General features: G+C 35.9%; 7 protein-coding genes across 9 annotated transcripts; 3 read left to right on the plus strand and 4 right to left on the minus strand.

Annotated features, from left to right (window-relative positions):
* Positions 1–6: 6 nt before the first annotated feature.
* Positions 7–938, plus strand: LOC100639070 (uncharacterized). Its single transcript, XM_019999376.1, has 3 exons — positions 7–322; positions 377–436; positions 478–938. The coding sequence occupies exons 1-3, from the start codon at positions 25–27 to the stop codon at positions 789–791; spliced, it is 672 nt and encodes a 223-aa protein (XP_019854935.1). The 5' UTR covers positions 7–24; the 3' UTR covers positions 792–938.
* A 155-nt stretch (positions 939–1093) lies between these two features.
* On the minus strand, positions 1094–2855 carry LOC100640713 (uncharacterized). 2 transcript variants are annotated; one of them, XM_003388260.3, is made up of 9 exons: positions 2777–2840; positions 2630–2736; positions 2535–2582; positions 2411–2487; positions 2303–2357; positions 2065–2248; positions 1698–1813; positions 1506–1607; positions 1094–1284 (listed from the first exon to the last, which is right to left on the minus strand). In XM_003388260.3, the coding sequence occupies exons 1-9, from the start codon at positions 2808–2810 to the stop codon at positions 1192–1194; spliced, it is 816 nt and encodes a 271-aa protein (XP_003388308.2). In that variant the 5' UTR covers positions 2811–2840; the 3' UTR covers positions 1094–1191. The 2 variants fall into 2 exon arrangements, with proteins under 2 accessions (XP_003388308.2, XP_019854943.1); XM_019999384.1 differs by having other exon boundaries at positions 1096–1284; positions 2630–2730; positions 2777–2855.
* Positions 2856–2903: 48 nt separating this feature from the next.
* LOC100640458 (caltractin) lies at positions 2904–4248 on the minus strand. Its single transcript, XM_003388258.3, has 8 exons — positions 4200–4248; positions 4093–4144; positions 3917–4020; positions 3785–3866; positions 3693–3739; positions 3578–3640; positions 3457–3531; positions 2904–3069 (listed from the first exon to the last, which is right to left on the minus strand). Exons 1-8 carry the CDS (start codon positions 4200–4202, stop codon positions 2980–2982), a joined length of 516 nt encoding a protein of 171 aa, XP_003388306.1. The 5' UTR covers positions 4203–4248; the 3' UTR covers positions 2904–2979.
* Positions 4249–4308: 60 nt separating this feature from the next.
* Positions 4309–5751, plus strand: LOC100640965 (V-type proton ATPase 16 kDa proteolipid subunit). Its single transcript, XM_003388262.3, has 4 exons — positions 4309–4482; positions 4534–4692; positions 5087–5111; positions 5258–5751. The coding sequence occupies exons 1-4, from the start codon at positions 4407–4409 to the stop codon at positions 5466–5468; spliced, it is 471 nt and encodes a 156-aa protein (XP_003388310.1). The 5' UTR covers positions 4309–4406; the 3' UTR covers positions 5469–5751.
* Position 5752: 1 nt separating this feature from the next.
* On the minus strand, positions 5753–6682 carry LOC105313588 (tRNA (guanosine(18)-2'-O)-methyltransferase-like). The gene is made up of 2 exons (XM_011407136.2): positions 5997–6682; positions 5753–5931 (listed from the first exon to the last, which is right to left on the minus strand). Exons 1-2 carry the CDS (start codon positions 6579–6581, stop codon positions 5797–5799), a joined length of 720 nt encoding a protein of 239 aa, XP_011405438.2. The 5' UTR covers positions 6582–6682; the 3' UTR covers positions 5753–5796.
* A 40-nt stretch (positions 6683–6722) lies between these two features.
* LOC100641089 (putative methyltransferase NSUN7) lies at positions 6723–9646 on the plus strand. Its single transcript, XM_011407137.2, has 9 exons — positions 6723–7091; positions 7471–7529; positions 7579–8058; positions 8256–8352; positions 8408–8527; positions 8571–8711; positions 8759–8998; positions 9223–9263; positions 9318–9646. Exons 1-9 carry the CDS (start codon positions 6824–6826, stop codon positions 9546–9548), a joined length of 1677 nt encoding a protein of 558 aa, XP_011405439.2. The 5' UTR covers positions 6723–6823; the 3' UTR covers positions 9549–9646.
* Positions 9641–15866, minus strand: LOC105313590 (ubinuclein-1-like). Of its 2 annotated transcripts, XM_019999383.1 has the most exons (22): positions 15716–15866; positions 15430–15669; positions 15140–15220; positions 15022–15036; positions 14894–14956; positions 14656–14753; positions 14560–14593; positions 14478–14518; positions 14236–14424; positions 14105–14183; positions 13969–14051; positions 11968–12010; positions 11802–11888; positions 11709–11754; positions 11572–11648; positions 11444–11494; positions 11309–11388; positions 11173–11260; positions 11060–11115; positions 10951–11001; positions 10840–10865; positions 9641–10750 (listed from the first exon to the last, which is right to left on the minus strand). In XM_019999383.1, the coding sequence occupies exons 2-22, from the start codon at positions 15658–15660 to the stop codon at positions 9789–9791; spliced, it is 2481 nt and encodes an 826-aa protein (XP_019854942.1). In that variant the 5' UTR covers positions 15661–15669; positions 15716–15866; the 3' UTR covers positions 9641–9788. The 2 variants fall into 2 exon arrangements, with proteins under 2 accessions (XP_019854942.1, XP_019854941.1); XM_019999382.1 differs by having other exon boundaries at positions 15430–15866.
* Between the last annotated feature and the right edge of the window lie 397 nt (positions 15867–16263).

Consider the following 16263-nt stretch of genomic DNA (forward strand, 5'->3'; position numbering starts at 1 on the left):
GGTTATCATAAATTTCGAGATGCCATGTCCCTCAAGATAACGATCACATCAAAGCACACACTTCACCTCATCAACCGTTACACTCATATTGAAGTGTACTTTACTGGTCCTACCCAGCACTGTCCATTAGTACGTAAGCTACTCACAACAGCTATTGATAATAGCAGTGATGCCATGCACCTCAAGCATAATTACGTCAATGCATTTGCTTGCCCTTACAATGAGAGCTGCTACTGTATTGTAAATGAAGATGATTGTACAGTTTGTGGTAAACCTACTGATATTAGCAATGACTACAGTATCTGGTTTAATGATGCACAAGGTATGTGTACTGTATACTAATAATTATTATTTATAATTTATCACTTGTGTATAGGACCTGTTGAGAGTAACAATGGAACACAAAAACAAGTTAATGATCAGTCACCAGCTGAAAGTAAAGAAATATTGTTGTTATTATTATTTTATTTTTCACAGACCCCCTGTTAGACAAGATACCAGAAACAGATGATCTCATGAAGTTGTTCATTGATTCTGCTGTCCATTATATGATCATTGGTATTGGATTGTCTGTCAATGTGACTGACCTCACTCCTCTTCCTCATCTAACCATACTCAATCTCATTCAAGTGTTCCAGAGGTGGAGTGACTCCAATAATGACGTCACTTGGGCTAAGATTCTAAAAGTCTGTCAAAATTTCCCTAATCAGCTTGGAAAAGTAGAAGCTGACATCAACAAGTTCCTCTTGTCACCTGAAGCTCGTGACAAATATTTAAAATGTGACAAATAATAAGAATGATTCATTTTTATGCATCTTGCCTTATGACATTGATTAGTACTAATATTGATTATTATTATTATTGATATTATTTTTGGTTGTCTGCTTTCTTGTTTAATTATTAAAAAGTATTTTCTCTATTTTCAACTGTCAAGTCAACATACCCTGATACAGTACACAACTGAGTGATTGCAAATTATAATCACACCTTAGAATTGTACAAATTAAAACTTCCTAAAACAGGGTATGTATGGGGTGAAAATGGCTATGAGAAATGTTGGTGAATGAAGTGGTTCCGTTATTTTCTATAAAAGTCAATTGTTAAAATAATATTATATTTTGTCAAATAAAATCACTCAAGGTCAGAAAAATTGTTAAAAATACAACAACAATAATAATAATAATAAGTGGTTCAATCAGATTCAGAGTCTTCAGTCCGGTTATTCTTAGGTACAAACATTTCCCCTGGAGAAGGTTTACTGCCCAAAGCTTTATCCTTCCCAACCTAATGATGGACAAAAGAACATGTATCAGGAAATGTAATAAAAATAGGGGATTCTCTCATAGTCATTTTTGATAACTGAAATTCGGTCAAATAGTGTACATAGTACAGGGGCTTTGCCCAATTTTAGAGCAAATTAAAAAGTTTATATAAAAACCGAATTTGACAGAAATTAGCTCAAAATTTCTACACAACATGAGTACTGTAATAATCAATTAACATACAGTTATCAAGTGTCTGTGTCTAATAACTGGCTCCATTAGTGACTGAGGACTAATGAATTCAACTAATGACTGACTCACAACAGTCTCATATGCAGCTACCATCTTAGGAGGAAAAGAATTTATCATCATCATCATCATCATCATCATCATCATCATCATCATCATCATCATCATAATAATTATTATTATTACTTGTTCAGCACACCTCACAAAAGGCATTCTCCCTACTGCTGTACCCAGTCCTGGGCACATTACAGACCGTATTGGCTCCGCCCCTTTCTGTGAACAGCTTTTATTATGAGACATAACTAGAACAATGACAATACGTCATTAAAAGTATATATACACATGCATATCAGTAATCTAAGTAATTCTTGTATATTCTAGTAATCTATTGTGGTTATTGCAAACGACTTTAATGCAAAATAATCAAATATTGCAGTTTTGTCAGTCATTGATCGGCAATTTCAATCACTAAAGTTTTGTGATGCACTCGTAAATCAACAAAATAATTCCCCAATTACAAAGCACACTATCAAACACTGTCCTCACTCTTAACCTGCCAATAGGACTGCCCTGAATGCCAGGTAAGAGTTCATAGTGTCAGACACATCAGTGGGTACCCTCATGGTGGGGGCTGAGATCAGGTAGTGGATAGGCTTCCCTTCACAAATACTGGAATCAATTTTAAGAGACTCAAGATCAGTGTCTGGAGAATAGGCTGGAATGATAATAGCATTTCCCTATATTAATAAAATTATTATTATAATTACCGTTATTATTATTATTATTATTACCACTAGCAGTTCTCCGTTGTGCTCCGACTTAATAACTTCCTTCAATCTCTCACTCCTAGTTAATTAATGGTCATTAATGGTTATTGATAGTTATTAATAGTTCATTACATTTGCCATCCAAAGAACACTGTATAGACCATGTCAATACCACCGTCCATGAAACCAAAACTATTAGCAGGAGAAACCTAATAATAAGAATAATAATAAATTAATTAAGACTCCATTAATTTACTATGGCGTCAACTGATGGAGCTCCTTCAAAGATATCCCCTTCACTAATCTAACAATCAATCAATTAATATTCACATTATGTAATGGAATTAGTACCTCAATGAGGTTTTTGTATTTCTCTTCAGTTCCAAACTTGCTGTCCCTCCAAGCTTGGACCATTCTCCGCTGATAGTCTCTCAGTATTATCTTAAAACCAACTGACACTAACTCAATATCAACTTGAAACACACACAAAACACTTACCATCACTTGAAGCTTCAGCCTTACTATCCGCCATATTGAACGGGTGGGGCTAATTTACAATTAGCCACACCCATCTTAAATAATTAATAAAACACAACTATTATAATTATGTTTTATTAATAATAAGTGATATTATTAGTATCATTATTGTGTTTCGGTGAGATATATTAAAATGTCAGTGTTGCTAGTTATTAACAGTATCTTTAGTACATGTTAGTCTTCTTCATTATTCTAAGGAACTCCATTTCATTCACTTCACCATCGCCATCTTTATCAGCTTCATCAATCATCTCCTAATCACATAAAGAGAAAGAGACAGTATTGAAAAATGTGATATGAATTGTAGAGGAGAGGGAAGTGATTATGGGGAAAAACACAAGACTTATAGCCTTGGGTATTTCTCAGAAATGGCCGTAACTTTAAAAATCGAAGTCGGAATCACCTCAAACTTTCTACACAGCATAAGGACATCAATATGTATCAGAAAATGTAATAAAAAGTTGGGGTGATTTCGGAGCCATTTTTTGGAAAAAACCATGGACTATAGTCTTGGGTATTTTTCAGAATTTTGCCATTTTCTTAAAATGGCGTAACTTGAAAAATTGAAGTCGGAATCACTTCAAACTTTCCACACAGCATAATGTGGTGTACAAGGTTATTCTTGGCTTATTGTCCCTCACTTGAAGTTCTTCATCTGTCAGTTTTTCTCCGAGTTCCTTTGCTACCCTCTTGAGGTTATTGAAAGATATCTTGCCCTGAAGAAGGCAGTGACTCATTATGACACAGTATGACATCACTCACTGTTTCATCATCGTCAAATAGTCTAAAAGCTTTTAATATTTCTTCTTTAGAGTCTTTTTCAGACTACAAATTAAAATAATAATAATAATAATAATAATAATAATAATTTTCAAACCATTTTCGACGTCATCATGTGTAGAAACTCGTTAAAATCAATAGTACCTGTAGATTACTGAGATATACTAGAATATGCAAGAATATACTGACCAGATCCGTCTTTATCAATGTCCGAAATCATTTTCTTTATTTCTTCCTTTTTTGGTTCAAAACCCAAAGCTCTCATGGCCACCTAAGAATAGATAATTGCCTCCAGTAGTGGGTGTGGTCCATTAATGATACCTTTAGTTCTTTAGCGTCAATAGTTCCAGTTCCGTCAGCATCAAATAAATCAAATGCTTCTCTTATCTCTTGTTTCTGCTCTTCTGTTAGCTCAACCTTAGCACCTGCAAACACAGACAATAATAATATTTATGATTATAAAATTAATTATTGTTAAATTTCAAATTCTATAATACCTGGTCTCTTTTTAGACCCCGTAGTGGGGGCCCTCTTATACACTGAGGAAGCCTAAAATGAAACAAAGAGAGAGAAATCCAAATAATAAAAAGACAATCTCACCCACCATTTTGAAATCTCCTCCTCAATCAATTAGTCACCTCATTAATTATTCATAAGTTTACTCTCCACCCACTTTTCTACAGCGCATGCGCGACCCCGCCCACCCATCACATGATCCTTCTCTATTACATCAATTTCTGCCCTGTCGACTCTCGAGCCATCTTCCTATTCTTGCCTTGTTGATTCCAGTCCTTATTACTAGTATCAAGCAATGTCTTCAGACGATTCCCCGGTCTATTCTTCCTTTTTCGCAGCTATGGGTGCTTCTGCCGCCATCATCTTTAGCTGTAAGACCCAGTAACCTCACCACTAACCATCTCCCTCCCTCTCTCTCACAGCATTAGGAGCTGCTTACGGTACAGCTAAGAGTGGTACTGGTATTGCTGCCATGAGTGTCATGAGACCTGATCTGATCATGAAGTCAGTTATCCCGGTCGTTATGGCTGGTATCATTGCTATCTATGGACTGGTAGTGTCTGTACTGATTGGGAATGGACGTGAGTTTATTATAATTTGTTTGTTTGTATTGGAGCTCCTGTTGCCGATAATTGCTTGTTTATTTTGTTGTCTTTAATATTAAACAAGTCAGTATTCAGTAATACATGTACATGTACTTTGCTTAGAAACGACTCATTTCAGTTAGTTATAGAATTGTCTTGTTTTTATGCTTTTGGTCTCTTGTGAGTAATTATACGAGAGACTTTTGTGTGTAGACGTCCTTTATATTTTAATTATGTTGAGTGGGCGTTGAGGTTGATTCTTATCAGTTTGTATGTTCCATTGAGTGAGACATGTTGTATGGTATTTATGAATAAAAGGAACTATTGTCTAACTGGTTTCTGTACTGTTGTCACCTCTCTCTCTCTCCCTCTCTCTCCCTCTCTCCTGCAGTGAAGAAGGACATTACTCTATTTGAGTGAGTTCATTTTTATCAATGTTCCTCCTATTAAATAAACTTTCAGTTACATTCATTCAATTACAATGGCTTCACTACTACATTAATCCCCTCTCTCTCTCTCTCTCTCTCTCTCTCTCTCTCTCTCTCTCTCTCTCTCTCCACAGGTCATTCAACCAGTTAGGTGCTGGTCTTTCCGTTGGTTTCAGTGGTCTAGCCGCAGGGTTTGCAATAGGTATAGTGGGGGATGCTGGAGTACGTGGAACAGCCCAACAGCCCCGCCTCTTTGTTGGTATGATCCTCATCCTCATTTTTGCTGAAGTTTTGGGTCTCTACGGACTCATTGTCGCCCTCGTCCTTTCTACCAAAAAACCATAGTTACTGGGTGTGCCTTCTTTTGTTTAGTAAAAAACTTCTTTGATTTATTATTATTATTATTATTATTATTATTATTGTTATTACATACATTTATTTGTGTGATGAGCTGTCATAGTAGCTAAACTTCTCACAACTGCTGTATATCGATATAATTATACTGTTATTATTGTAGTGTCATCATTTTTGATAATAATAATTATTAATTCTCTGTCTCTTTTTGTAGCATGTCCCTTGTTTTGTCTTTTTTCTAAATAAAATTATTTAAAATATTTTTAAAAATTGACAATACGTGAGTAATCATTAATGATAACGTTTATAATGACAACAGTTAATATTCATTATCATAATTAATGGATTCTTTAATTTCTTTCACTGTATTCGTTCCAAGTTCTCTTTCATAAAAGAACAATAGAGTATCAATAAAAGCATCATCATTATCAGTTGAGCTGTCTTGCACTCCTAACTAGAAATTATAATAAGATCATAATTAAACCACCATACAATCCTTAAAAGTTCTTAAATACTTACTTGATTCTTCATTCCCAGTCTCTTGGCCTCCATCACATGCAAATGATACAGACACATTCCGATGCTAACTGATACATTGTAACTGGTTGTAAATCCAACCATTGGGAGTCTAAAGGTCAGGTCTGATCTCTTTAATAAATCATCTGATATTCCCTCAGTCTCGTTACCAAATGCGAATACTACTGGTTTATCTGGCAGTGCTAGCTCGTGTAGAAAAGGTGTGTGTACTTCAGGTCTGCAGTAACTGGACACTATCATTGTTCCAGTAGTTTTCAAATGATCAATACAATTGTTAATGTCTCTCCATTTATGTATACTGATCCACTTTCTTGCCCCACTGTCAGTTCTGGTCTCCTTAGGATTATGTGCTTTTGTAATGGGCCCATAGGAGACCCTGTGTAGTGTTTGGACCCCCATCCCATCCATTGTTCTTATTATTGCATTCTCGTTCCCGCTGTCAAGGATATTGTCCAGTAGAATACTCACCCCGTGCCTTCTCCTCCTCGCTACTTCCTCCAGTCTACCTGCTCTGGACGCATTTAATAATTTAGACAAAGATAATAATAACTGTCTCTTTCCCTCCATTCCAATGCAACCAAAAATCTAAAATTAAATCATTTCCCCTCTAGGGACCGGGAATGATCGAATATTCCCCAGTGGATTGAAAAAAAAATCTCGTGGGCTGTTAGCCACGCCTACAAATCGTGTTGCTATGGGTACCGGATTAAAATAAACTTCTGTGCTCGGCGGCGCATGTCACACATCACTGAATTATAAGATACTGCAACTGAAGGGAAGCTGTTAGTCGAGCGATAGAAGAGTGTTGAATGGCTACAAGCTCACGATACGACGAATTACGGCCTGCTCTCCACATTAACGTCGATGTACCGACACCAAGCAAGAAGCATTACTTGGATTTGAGCTCTCTCTCTGTCAATTTTCCCAGCAAAGGAGGCTGCCCTCAAAGATTTAGACGTTATGATGATATACACAAGATGTTGTCTGCACTAAAGAGAGGAGTCAATCCATCATTAATATTTAATGACCAACTGAAGAAAGTCATTGTACTGCAGGAATCATTAGAGATACTATTTTGTAAGTAAACTGAGGGCAGTGTACATTCATAATGGGTTGTATGAGCATGATGGTAGCTTGGGTTAGCTGTGAAACTATAAAGCCCTGTTTACACTCCATACTAGTACATCCGGCAAATGCCAATCAGAAACCAGCGTAGTTGTGTCAGTCCAGCTAGACGTAACTGTGGTTGAACGGGTTTACAATGCTACATTGCATACATAATACAGCCGCTTAAGTACTTAAACCAGTTTGATTATCTCAAACCACTGCCTGAGGTGGTTTGGATAAGTCTGTTTGAAACCTCATTGAAATTGTCCACATGTAAACTGGTTTATTTCTAAACTCAGAGTGTAAACGGGGCTGAAGTTATAAATTAGTATTTCACACTCACCTCTAGATGAGCCAATTATGAACGACATCTTAATTGAGAGCAGCTTCTTCTCAAGATATTTACAAGTAAGTTAAGTTGCTAATGATTTCTTCCAATTTTTATAACGTATTCCAGCTTCGTGATCAAGGTCTGTTGGTTACTGTGATGCTCTATGACTTTCAAAAGCACAAGTTTTGTCAGCGACCACCTAACCCAAGTGACACCCTTCCTGAGAACATGAGGTTTGTTGCTGAAGCTCTTTGGGGTCATAGAGTGAAGCTCGGTGCAACACTAGCTAGAATGAGAATTGCTGAAGGAGCTCAGTCTCTTGCTCAGTTGCTCCCTCCAGTGAAACAGGCCCACCACATGTCAGTCTCAGGAGTGCCAGTGTATGCGAGGATGTGCTGCCTCCCAACTAGTGAGGAGTGGACTTTAGCTATGTCTGAGCTCCACAGTGCAGGGATCAGTTTTGTACAGGAGAAATCCCAATTAAAATCAACTCCTAACTCAGCTACTTTCATCACCAAAGATCTTCTTGCATTCTCTCCCGACTGTCGCTCCATATTGTACAATGGCACATTGAGAGATGGACCAATATCAGTAGTGCGTCCACAGGTCAGTATGAAAGGATTCTTGCAGAGAAATCCTCCAGACTCTATCAAGATTAACTGCTATGAGTGTTAATGTGTTATAATATTATATTAGATCTTCTATACTAAAAATAGATTTCAGTATCATGGAATTATGCCCTCTTGATACAGTGTCAATATGTATTAGAGATCTTAAATTGAGTTGTTGTGTTCATTATATAGGACTTTACAAGCTACATGTCAATTGAGAAACTTGGTTCCAAGATGAACACGCTCAGCGAGTATGAGAGTGATGTCATTGTAACCAACTGCGACAATGGTAAATCAACGATGTGTTCATGTACCTAGAATTGTTATTGATCCTGTTATGATAGGTACTATACCAGCTCATGTCTCATCACTAATGAAAGGGAAAGGTAAAGTTATTGTGTTAGGAGCCACTCCAGCTAACATAAGGACTATTGAGAGCAACTTAGCAGCAATATCAGTGAAGAGTATGTCATTAATTGCTATTACTAACTTGTGCTCTGTGTATAGATGTACAGCTGATACCAGTTCCTTTTCCTAATGTTGATCCAACTGACTCAATGTTCTCCAATGCTGGTCTGATCATATGCAATGTCCCATCCTCTCTCTCATCAATACTCAATCCAATTGACTACATCATGCAGGAAGGAGGTATACTTGTTCATGTACATCATCTCTTAAATTCATTTTCATTGCAGACGAATACACAGCCCAGCTACTCAAAGCAGAACACATAGATATGGTAGCATTGATTCAAGAGCAGAAGACATGTTTGAGTCATGCACTCAAGTTCCCTCAGGCTAAGTATGTAGCATATTTCACGAGATCAAGCATGGCAGTAGAGAACAGTGATCTAGTTCAAGGAGCGTTGAGCAGTCACACTGCAGAGGCTGAGGGTCATCCTGAGATACATCAATATGAGATTGACTCAACATCAGGTAACAATCATAATGAATTTTAATTGGAACCAGTTCAAACTTTCTACATAACATAAGTACATGTATATGCATTAGAAAATGTCATAGAGAATTCTCAATCACCTTCTCGTTTCTGGCAAAATTAGACCATGTACACATGTATTATATACGTAGTACAGGGACTTTGGTTTGATTTTAAAGGAGCATGAATCAGATGTAGATGTACATATTATCATCACTTTTAGGTGCAGATGATAAAGGATATCTCTGCTTATTAAAGCAACTGGTAAGCACATGAATAATACATTAACTGATGATTGCACTCTCTGTCTCTCTATAGCCAAGAGTCCAGCCAGCAGCCAGTGATGTTATAGCCGAGGCTATACTGAGGGGAGTACTGAGTGCTGATGGGATCAACGAATACAGCATAGCCCAACAGGAAAAGAAAAAGAAGAAACCAAAGAAGAGAATCTTCTCACAGCATGAGGGGATACCAATGACGTTTGCAGCTCAACAGAAAGTGGTTCAGAAGAAATACGAGAGCTTCGAAAAGCCAAAACCATTCATTTAATGTAATGACAATAATTATTAATGTAATGTCTACTAATGTATTCTCTATTGCCACCAATCTATCACTTAATAATGGTTAATAAAAATAATTAATTTTTTGAAAACTTGCAGAACAAAAACACAAGATAAGATACTAATAACAATAGCAACAAAGTAATAATAATACACATTATGCAATAATAAAATTTAACTATTATTCGGAAGAATTAACAATACTAGTTACTAAAACCAGTTATTAACACTAGTTATTGCTACTGGTTTTATTAATAAAGTTACTAGTTATTAAACTCACTCCACTGGTACTGGCTGGTACATACTGAACTGGAGAAGGTCCTGTCACATAATAGTGATCAGTCAGTGGGTGGACTGATGGTATTGTTGAAGGAGGTGTGGCAGGGGGAGGAGCTTGAACAATACGTAATGAAGACTGAGTGGGAGACAGAGTCACAGGCCTTTGGGTGGGGGTGGTTTGCTGCCGAGTTGTCACGGTAACCAACTGAGCAAGATCGCTTGTATAAATACTAGAGTTAGTGTTTTTAAGTACTGACAGTAAAGCATCAATAGTTTGTTTCGGTAGTTGAACCGATTGGACTTTAGCCGACTTTTTAACAACTTTATGACGTGGATCAATACTAGGAGGTGTGACTTTACTGGGCGGAGTCACTCCACGACTAGTAATGACATTAGTATGAGAGGGCGTGTCCTTAGTAGCACCAGTAATGACACTCCTCGATGAAGGAACTGACACACCCACACTAGGGGAAGCTCCTTTAATTAATAGTGGGGGCGGGGTAGCTCCTTTAGCCATGCCCAGATTAGCAATAGGCGAAGCTCCTTTAATGATAATTGGCGGAATTGATTTCAACTTAGTCTGTAAATCAGTGAAATCAACTGGAGGTGATTTATTAACTGTTGGTGATACTAATTTAGGAGGTGTGGCCAGCCCCACCCTCTTATGAGGTGAAGGAGGTGTGGCTGTCTTTATAATGGGCGTGGTCAGGTCCGCTCTTCCTTTAATTAAAGTGGGTGTGGCTTTAATTGGACTAGTTTGAGATATTTGAGGTGTATTGACTAAAGTAGTTGAGCCAGTTCCTTTCTGTGATAGACTAACGTCACTAGTAGTGGGTGTGGTTATACTAGCCTGTGATACTACTGATGATGATTGAGTTAATGAATCGTCTTTTAATAACTTCTCCTTTTTAACTAAAGGAGAGAGAGAGGGAGAGAGAGAGAGAGGGGGAGAGAGAGAGGGAGAGAGAGAGGTAAGAATGAAGTTGAGAGAGACGCCTTACCTTGTACTGGTTTCTTGAGTTGTGAACTAAACGAAAAAATTAAAATTAATTAATAATAATAAATATTACGTGTATAACACTATAACTGATGTACATTAAGAAAGAACTTACTCTGATTGTGTTAGTTTGAAATGTGCTGATTCAGTCATTTTATAGAGTGCCCTTAAATTAAAATAAATAAATAGAATCACTTAATAATAATAATCATTATTGTCATTACTTCTTCTGGACCCAGCCTTTAGGCCACAGTGGTCTTACGTGAGTTTCAATAAATTCCTAATAATAATAATAATTGATAATAATAATTTAAACATTATTCCAAGTGTTCTTTACTAATATTATTTCTTCTCCAGTTTGTGTTCTTGTTTTATTCATTAGCTCTTTCTCAACTTTAGCCTTGACAACAGTAACCAATAGCAACCTGACAATAATAACAAAAACAATGAGAATTATCACTAAATTTTATTACCTAATTCTTTCGGTCCATGTAAACTTTCTTTGTGGTTTCTGTAACTTTTTCCCGTTAGCAACAACTGGAGCTGGTGAAGGCTTTAAACAATAAAAATAATAAAAATAAGAATATTAAAATAATGAATATAGTTACATCATCTCCAGGGGATTCAACCTTCACTGCAGGAGTGGGAGTGTCCTCCAACTAATGAAATATTAATTAATGTTATATCAATGCCAGTTATTAAACTAGTTATTAATACTGGTTATTAAGTGACTAACTTGTTTTCTCTCGGTTTCGTATTTTTCTAAATCAATTTTATATTTCGATAATAATGGAAGCATTGCCAAGTTGACAGCTAATAATAATCAATCAATCAATTAATTAATTAATTAATTAATTAATCATTAATTCGTACCTTCTTTTAATTGAGCAAGTGCAGCATCTAAGTCAACAATACCAGTCTATTAATTAATTAATTGATTAATTAATATTATTATTTTTTTATTACTTCCTGTTTCTTCAAAACTCGTTTGATTCTGTTCATTAATGAGGTTCTGTTTATACCAAATTTATAAGCTAAATACTCCAACACAGTCTGAATAATAATAATAATAATAATAATAATAATAATAATAATAATAATAATAATAATAATAATAATAATAATAACGTACGACTCTCGTCTTTATTTTAAGTGATTTGCAGTCATTATCAATACTAGAAATAAAGAGAAACTTAATGAAGTGAGTACAATATACAACACACGCTATCAGCAACAATTAGTAGATTTACCACACCCATTAATTTGAGGTGATTTCGGAGCCATTTTTTGGAAAAAACCATGGACTATAGCCTTGGGTACTTTTCAGATTTTTACCATTTTCTTAAAATGGCCGTAACTTGAAAAATTGAAGTCGGAATCACCTAAAACTTTCTACACAGCATAAGAACATTGATATGTATCAAAAAATGTAATAAAAATTTGGGATGATTTCGGAGCCAATTTTTGGAAAAAACCATGGACTATAGCCTTGGGTATTTTTCAGAATTTTGCCATTTTCTTAAAATGGCCGTAACTTGAAAAATTGAAGTCGGAATCACCTCAAACTTTCTACACAGCATAAGAACATTGATATGTATCAAAAAATGTAATAAACATTTGGGATGATTTCGGAGCCATTTTTTGAAAAAAACCATGGACTATAGCCTTGGGTATTTTTCAGATTTTTACCATTTTCTTAAAATGGCCGTAACTTGAAAAATTGAAATCGGAATCACCTCAAACTTTCTACACTGCATAAGGACATCAATATGTATCAGAAAATGTAATAAACATTTGGGATGATTTCGGAGCCATTTTTTGGAAAAAACCATGGACTATAGCCTTGGGTATTTTTCAGATTTTTACCATTTTCTTAAAATGGCCGTAACTTGAAAAATTGAAGTCGGAATCACCTCAAACTTTCTACACAGCATAAGAACATTGATATGTATCAAAAAATGTAATAAACATTTGGGATGATTTCGGAGCCATTTTTTGAAAAAAACCATGGACTATAGCCTTGGGTATTTTTCAGATTTTTACCATTTTCTTAAAATGGTCGTAACTTGAAAAATTGAAGTCGGAATCACCTCAAACTTTCTACACAGCATAAGAACATTGATATGTATCAAAAAATGTAATAAACATTTGGGATGATTTCGGAGCCATTTTTTGAAAAAAACCATGGACTATAATAGCCTTGGGTACTTTTCAGATTTTTACCATTTTCTTAAAATGGTCGTAAGTTGAAAAATTGAAATCGGAATCACCTCAAACTTTCTACACTGCATAAGGACATCAATATGTATCAGAAAATGTAATAAACATTTGGGATGATTTCGGAGCCATTTTTTGGAAAAAACCATGGACTATAGCCTTGGGTATTTTTCAGAATTTTGCCGTTTTCTTAAATTGGCCGTAACTTGAAAAATTGAAATCGGAATCACCTCAAACTTTCTACACTGCATAAGGACATCAATATGTATCAGAAAATGTAATAAAAATTTGGGATGATTTCGGAGCCATTTTTTGAAAAAAACCATGGACTATAGCCTTGGGTATTTTTCAGATTTTTACCATTTTCTTAAAATGGCCGTAACTTGAAAAATTGAAGTCGGAATCACCTCAAACTTTCTACACAGCATAAGAACATTGATATGTATCAAAAAATGTAATAAACATTTGGGATGATTTCGGAGCCATTTTTTGAAAAAAACCATGGACTATAGCCTTGGGTATTTTTCAGATTTTTACCATTTTCTTAAAATGGCCGTAACTTGAAAAATTGAAATCGGAATCACCTCAAACTTTCTACACTGCATAAGGACATCAATATGTATCAGAAAATGTAATAAACATTTGGGATGATTTCGGAGCCATTTTTTGGAAAAAACCATGGACTATAGCCTTGGGTATTTTTCAGAATTTTGCCGTTTTCTTAAATTGGCCGTAACTTGAAAAATTGAAGTTGGAATTAGCTCAAACTTGCTACACAGCATAAGGACATCAATATGTATCAGAAAATGTAATAAAAATTTGGGGTGATTTCGGAGCCATTTTTTGGAAAAAACCATGGACTATAGCCTTGGGTATTTTTCAGAATTACATTGTACATATTAGATATTGGACTTACTCCACTAGTTGCTTATCATAACTGGTCTTCACTTTACAAGTTAGTTTACCAGTTGAACTGTTAGCATGATCCACTGAGAGGGACTGGAGAGGGAGGAGTCAATAATAATAATAAAATCAAATAATATTAGAAGTACCTCTTCTATTTGCTTAATTTTATTAATTAATGTTAGCGGCAGTCCATCAGGCAATGAAGGACAGGTAGTTTTACTATCTCTAAAAACACAATAAATAATAATTAATAATAATTATTATTATATTAACATACATTGCTCCTATGCTAGATTCAGTCTCCTCATTAATAATTAGAGGTGGGCTAGGACCTGTTTCCATGGCAACCGGTGCTTGCTTCTTTTCTTCAATCGCTGGTGAAGTTAAAGTCAGTTTCTTTTTCAAAATGTGACTTCTCTGAGCTGATGAAACAGCCATTTGTCTCTTAGCCTGTTTCAATTTCTTGCTGTTAATGAAGGGGTGTGGCTAGTTATTAATAGTTATTAAAGGATGGCTTACTTTGCTATTGCTTGAGGAGTGTTCATGTGACGTTTTTTAGGCTATTCAATAAATAAAATAAAATAATTTAATTAATCATTACCTTTTCTTCCTTGCTCTTAGCTGATAATCCAAAACTACATTAATAATTAATAATAAAATACATCCATGTGCAAGTATAGATGGTTTAAAGTCTCACTCGGTTAAGTTCTTATTCTTAGTGAACTCCAGTTCTCCAGTGTTGACATAGAACCCTCCGAACATGGTATCAACTTGAGGAGGAACATAGTCTTCATACTACAGACAGAGAAGTCATTATTATTATTATTTATAAATCCAATTTTGATCGGAATCAGCTCAAACTTTCTACACAACATAAGTACATGTATATGTATCAGGAAAGGTAATGAATACATCAGAGTAAGGAATGTTCTTACTAGTTCAGAGTCATCAACAAATGAATCATTAGTATCATAACCTTCACCAATATCAACAAGATCCTGTAAAACAAACAAACAAACAAACAAACAAATAAATAAAGAAGCAGAAAGAGGAGAGAGCTTGCCTGTGTGCTTGCACCCTAAAAATTGAAAAATAATAGAGTGACTAAAGGGTTAAAATAAGTTTATTAATTTAATAAACAGTCATGAATATTAATGAGGCAGATAGCTGGCAAGTCTCACGTATTTTTCTTCGAATTTCTTCGCAATGGCGGCCAGTTTCTGGTCTTCATCGTCTTCTCCCGGCAGTAGAGGGAGGGTCTCCTGTTAAGAAACGAGATATGATCCTTAGAACAAGCTTAGAGCGCGCGGGGTAGCAAAACAAGATGGCTGCCTCCGAGGAGGCACCGAAATGGAAGCATCCCAAATGCCTCCAAAACGACCTCACGCTGAAACAAAGCGGATTATAACATAAATACAACTAGCAGAAAGCTAATGGATACAAGGAATGCATGGTCGCTATATCCTCCTACTTTTCCAAATGGAGGTGGTTCTTGTTTTTGAGGTCCAACTCCACCCACTGCCACGCCCAGTTCCCTAATCCTCTTGGACACCAGTTGAGGGTAGGAGACCTCATTAGACCTCTCATCAGTGGGGGCCAGTAGTTTCACTTCTAATCGAAGACCAGCCCCTCCCAGACTTGATTCTCGCCCCTTGTTTGCTCCTTTCTGCCTTCCATTGTTTAAAATTGTTTCCAGATTCATTCTCTTTCCCTTTTCAATTGAGATATCATCAAAATAGGAGACAGTAGTACCAAACTTGGTTCCTGGTCGTTTTTGCAACAAGACACAGGTGCCTAGTGGTAGCCTGGTGCAGATTATGGCCCAGAGTATTAAAAAAAGAGAAATATCAACTTGAGGAGAGAAAGAATTAGCAGATAAAGATGTATGAGAGTTGAGAAAATGGGTGTGGCTTTTATCAAGACATTTTTGCTGAGTCTGCAATTTTAGTTAATTTTTAACGATTGCCCACAAAAAATATTACAAAATGTATGACCACACCTAATAATAGGTGGGGCATCACGCCTCTTTTATAAAATGGCGTCGTTCGGACAGGTCCAATTGGAAGCATGCAGATTTTGCTTGTCTTATGCCACTGCTTTCCGTAATCTGTATAGTATACTTCCGTATATGGTACTTTAGGTGAGAACCCAATTATATAGTTTTTTATTTGTTATTATGTTACAGTAAGTGGCTAAAATGAAGAGAGACTTCTTGTCGGAGCTTGTGGTTGAAGTAAATTGTGAGTGATTTACATGTACATGTATAACACGTGTTACATGTACATGTATAACATGTGTTACATGT

The sequence above is a fragment of the Amphimedon queenslandica genome, unplaced genomic scaffold (genome assembly GCF_000090795.2).
Source record: "Amphimedon queenslandica unplaced genomic scaffold, v1.1 AMPQUscaffold_13273, whole genome shotgun sequence".
NCBI lineage: Eukaryota > Metazoa > Porifera > Demospongiae > Haplosclerida > Niphatidae > Amphimedon > Amphimedon queenslandica.

Excerpts from the sequence above, each read along its gene's own strand:
- LOC100640458 (XM_003388258.3), bottom strand. Across the intron at positions 3,740-3,784 it reads CATTGATAAAGACGGATCTG|GTACTATTGATTTTAACGAG; the intron begins GTCAGTATATTC and ends AGTAATCTACAG. Across the intron at positions 3,532-3,577 it reads TATTTGACGATGATGAAACA|GGCAAGATATCTTTCAATAA; the intron begins GTGAGTGATGTC and ends TGCCTTCTTCAG.
- LOC105313588 (XM_011407136.2), bottom strand. The coding sequence starts at position 6,581 with ATGGAGGGAAAGAGACAGTTATTATTATCTTTGTCTAAATTATTAAAT. Across the intron at positions 5,932-5,996 it reads GACTGGGAATGAAGAATCAA|TTAGGAGTGCAAGACAGCTC; the intron begins GTAAGTATTTAA and ends TATAATTTCTAG.
- LOC100639070 (XM_019999376.1), top strand. The coding sequence starts at position 25 with ATGTCCCTCAAGATAACGATCACATCAAAGCACACACTTCACCTCATC. Across the intron at positions 323-376 it reads CTGGTTTAATGATGCACAAG|GACCTGTTGAGAGTAACAAT; the intron begins GTATGTGTACTG and ends ACTTGTGTATAG. Across the intron at positions 437-477 it reads TGATCAGTCACCAGCTGAAA|ACCCCCTGTTAGACAAGATA; the intron begins GTAAAGAAATAT and ends TATTTTTCACAG.
- LOC100640713 (XM_003388260.3), bottom strand. The coding sequence starts at position 2,810 with ATGGCGGATAGTAAGGCTGAAGCTTCAAGTGATG. Across the intron at positions 2,737-2,776 it reads GGCTGAAGCTTCAAGTGATG|TGTCAGTTGGTTTTAAGATA; the intron begins GTAAGTGTTTTG and ends ATATTGAGTTAG. Across the intron at positions 1,285-1,505 it reads GACACAGACACTTGATAACT|GTTGGGAAGGATAAAGCTTT; the intron begins GTATGTTAATTG and ends GTCCATCATTAG.
- LOC105313590 (XM_019999383.1), bottom strand. The coding sequence starts at position 15,660 with ATGAATCTGGAAACAATTTTAAACAATGGAAGGCAGAAAGGAGCAAAC. Across the intron at positions 14,754-14,893 it reads TTGTTGATGACTCTGAACTA|TATGAAGACTATGTTCCTCC; the intron begins GTAAGAACATTC and ends CTCTGTCTGTAG. Across the intron at positions 11,649-11,708 it reads ACTTGCTCAATTAAAAGAAG|CTGTCAACTTGGCAATGCTT; the intron begins GTACGAATTAAT and ends GATTATTATTAG.
- LOC100640965 (XM_003388262.3), top strand. The coding sequence starts at position 4,407 with ATGTCTTCAGACGATTCCCCGGTCTATTCTTCCTTTTTCGCAGCTATG. Across the intron at positions 4,693-5,086 it reads TGTACTGATTGGGAATGGAC|TGAAGAAGGACATTACTCTA; the intron begins GTGAGTTTATTA and ends TCTCTCCTGCAG. Across the intron at positions 5,112-5,257 it reads AAGGACATTACTCTATTTGA|GTCATTCAACCAGTTAGGTG; the intron begins GTGAGTTCATTT and ends CTCTCTCCACAG.
- LOC100641089 (XM_011407137.2), top strand. The coding sequence starts at position 6,824 with ATGGCTACAAGCTCACGATACGACGAATTACGGCCTGCTCTCCACATT. Across the intron at positions 7,092-7,470 it reads ATCATTAGAGATACTATTTT|ATGAGCCAATTATGAACGAC; the intron begins GTAAGTAAACTG and ends ACTCACCTCTAG. Across the intron at positions 7,530-7,578 it reads TCTTCTCAAGATATTTACAA|CTTCGTGATCAAGGTCTGTT; the intron begins GTAAGTTAAGTT and ends AACGTATTCCAG.